Below are 2,873 nucleotides of genomic sequence, written 5' to 3' on the forward strand. Positions count from 1 at the left end.
GTGCGTGGGGTTACTGCTGAGCCGCTCTCCCGGGGACCTGTGGGGTGCTTGGGGAGGGCAGGGCAGCCCGCCTGTGCTCTCTCACACCCAGTGCTGCCTGATGCCTCCTGCAAGACCCCCGATGTTGCCTTTCCCCCCCACAGTGACCCAGCGGGACAGCCACACGTCATGGTGGACTACTACGAAGCGCTGGGGGTGAGCCGCAATGCTACTGCCGAGGACATCAAGAAGGCGTAAGTGCCTAGCAGGCGTGCCCCTGCCCACTGGGCACAGCAGCCCAAGCCACCCCGCCCCAACACCAGCAGGCCAGAGCTGGGGCTCCCTGCAGGGCTGATGGGGACAGGGCCCAGCTCCAGAGGTGACAATCCAGCTTTTGTTTCCTTTGTGCAGAGGCCAGAGCGGGGCTGGTCTTTGCTGCTGTACAAAGGCATCTCTTGGTGGGGTTCGGTCCCTTTGTCTCCACTCTCAGCCCAGGGCTGGGGGTGGCAAGTGGGTCCTGCTGGTGTTTGGAGGTGTCCCCTCTCTCTGCTGGAGGGTGCAGAGATGGTGTGGGGGTTCTGCTGGTGTCAGGATCGAGAGTCTGGAGCTCACAGGGTGAGGAGCAGCGTGTCCCCTGTTAGGGACATGGGCCCTGTTTGGCAGGGCACATGCTACACCCCAGGCAGTGCTGGGGGGCCCTGGGGGTGGATGGAGCCCCCCATAGCTCCCGCCTGGCACCCTGCTGAGGTCTTGCTGCTCCCACTGGGGTGAGGCATCACCCAGGGGGAAGAGGTGCAGACTGGTGGCTTGCCTGGGGGACACAGAGACCCCTTGCACTGCTGAGGTCATGGTGCAAATATTTGCTCAGGAGTCAGAACCAGTCCCAGAAGCTCTGGTTTGATGCCTGAGGGTGTGGGGCACTGGGTGAAGTGGGCTTGGGGTGCCCTTGCCCACGGGGCCAGAGGTGTGCATGCAGAGGGTGGTTGCTGGCCCAGGAGCCCCCGTCAACCAAGGCTGCTGCGTGCCCATCGCTGCCTGTCTCTGCAGGTACAGGAAGGCTGCGCTGAAATGGCACCCGGATAAAAACCCGGACAACAAGGAGTATGCTGAGCAGAGGTTCAAGGAGATCGCTGAGGCCTACGAAGTGTTGTCGGACAGTAAGAGGCCACGGTGCTGTCTCGTGTGTTCCCCCTGCCTGTGAGGCTGCTCGTCCTGGGGTGTCCTGCTGTTGGGCTCACCCAGGTGGCGTCCCTGGACGTCCCCAGGAGGCAGCGGGTCCCTCCAGCTTTACTGCCCAGTGTGTGGAGCTTGGTTACCTCCACACACATGCCCCAGAATGGCTCTTGAGAGAGATGTTGGGGCGCTGGCCTCCGGGATGAGGTCTCCCCAGTGGGGCTGAGGCTTGTGCATCCTCACCCATGCCCCAGCTTGGGTTTGGGAGTGGGGCTGGTGCAGCAGGGGCTAACGCTCCCCCCTCCTCTTGCTCCCTGCTGTTCTGCACCTCCCTTGGCCGGGGGCAGTGTCCGTGTCCCTGCCCATGCCTGGCAGCCAGCTTCCCCACAGCCTCCTTTCTTTTTCTTACAGAGCAGAAGCGTGATGTCTACGACCGTTACGGCAAGGACGGACTCATGGGGGCAGGTGAGTGGGGGTCAGGGCCATGCGGGATTAGTGCTGCCCAGGGTACAGCCCCATTTGATGTAGGTCTGTGCACCCTGGGGCTCCCCACCCTTTGAGGGGTTCCCAGCCAGGACTCTGCTTAACTCTGAGCCTCTTCCTTCCAGCAGGACCAGGGGGCTCCAGGGCCAGCGCCGGGGCCCCCGAATTCACCTTCACCTTCCGCAGCGCTCACGATGTCTTCCGGGAGTTCTTTGGTGGGCGAGACCCCTTCGCCGACTTGTTTGGTGCGTGTGGGGCAGTGGGGGCCTGGGGTTGGCTCTGCGGCAGCCGCTGGGCTTGGGGACAGAGTGCATGGCTGGCCCCAGCAAGGGGTCCCCATGGCAGTGCCCTGCTCCTGGCTTGCCAAGTCGTGGGGGCAATGCTGATGGGGGGACCCTGTCTTCCAGATGAGATGCTGCCCTTCTCCGAGCTGCGAGGACCTGGCTCCCGGCACCACGGGGGAGGCCACTTCTTTTCTGCCTTCCCAGGATCCTCAGGTAGGAGATACTGCCAGCCTGTACCTGATGGGGGAGTCCTAGGACACCATGTCCCCTTGCGCAGGGTCTGTCCCCTGCCTTCCTCGTGACCCCCACCCTGGCACTGACCTTTTCTCTCCTTTCTTCAGATTTCTTCACCTCATCCTTCAGCTCTGGCGCCGACGCAGGGCTGGGGTTCCGCTCTGTCTCCACCTCCACCACCTTCGTTAATGGGAAACGCGTCACCACCAAACGGTGAGGGCAGCACCAGCTGCCTTGCCCCCGCAGACCCCCCTCACCAGCGACCCTCGGACCCTGCAGCTTGCTGCTGCCTGGCCCTTGACCATCCACCCGTCTGTCTGTCTGTCTGCAGGATTATCGAGAACGGGCGGGAGCGGGTGGAAGTGGAGGAGGACGGGGAGCTGAAGTCGATCCACATCGATGGTGAGAAGCTGCACTGCGGAGTGGCTCGTTGGGGTCTGACAGCACCACCTCCCAGTGCCCTTTCCCTCTGGGGACCCCTCTCCTCCTCTGGGGACCCCTCTCCTCCTTTGGGGATGCCCCTTCTCCTTTGGGATGGCTGGGGGGTGCTGCATCCAGGCTGGGTTTTGGGCTGAGCCCTGGTTGGCCCTGGTTTTGGGCTCTGCCATGGAGGGTTGGTGGGGCAGGCAGGAGTTGCTGGGGCCCCGTGCCAGCTCTGGGGAGCTGAGCAGACATGACCCCTGTCCCTGTTCCCACAGGTGTCCCTGATGACATGGCGCT

The 2,873-nt window shown here is 63.5% G+C and overlaps 1 protein-coding gene across 1 annotated transcript; it reads left to right on the forward strand.

Annotated features, from left to right (window-relative positions):
- Positions 1-168: 168 nt before the first annotated feature.
- Positions 169-2,868, forward strand: DNAJB2 (DnaJ (Hsp40) homolog, subfamily B, member 2; the record flags this gene model as incomplete). Its single annotated transcript, XM_010085013.1, has 8 exons — positions 169-233; positions 1,027-1,136; positions 1,564-1,617; positions 1,764-1,880; positions 2,043-2,132; positions 2,261-2,366; positions 2,485-2,555; positions 2,852-2,868. Coding segments are annotated over exons 1-8 (630 nt in total), but the record flags the coding sequence as incomplete, so codon positions are not given.
- Between the last annotated feature and the right edge of the window lie 5 nt (positions 2,869-2,873).

The sequence above is a fragment of the Pterocles gutturalis genome, unplaced genomic scaffold, assembly GCF_000699245.1.
Source record: "Pterocles gutturalis isolate BGI_N339 unplaced genomic scaffold, ASM69924v1 Scaffold27420, whole genome shotgun sequence".
Taxonomy (NCBI): domain Eukaryota; kingdom Metazoa; phylum Chordata; class Aves; order Pterocliformes; family Pteroclidae; genus Pterocles; species Pterocles gutturalis.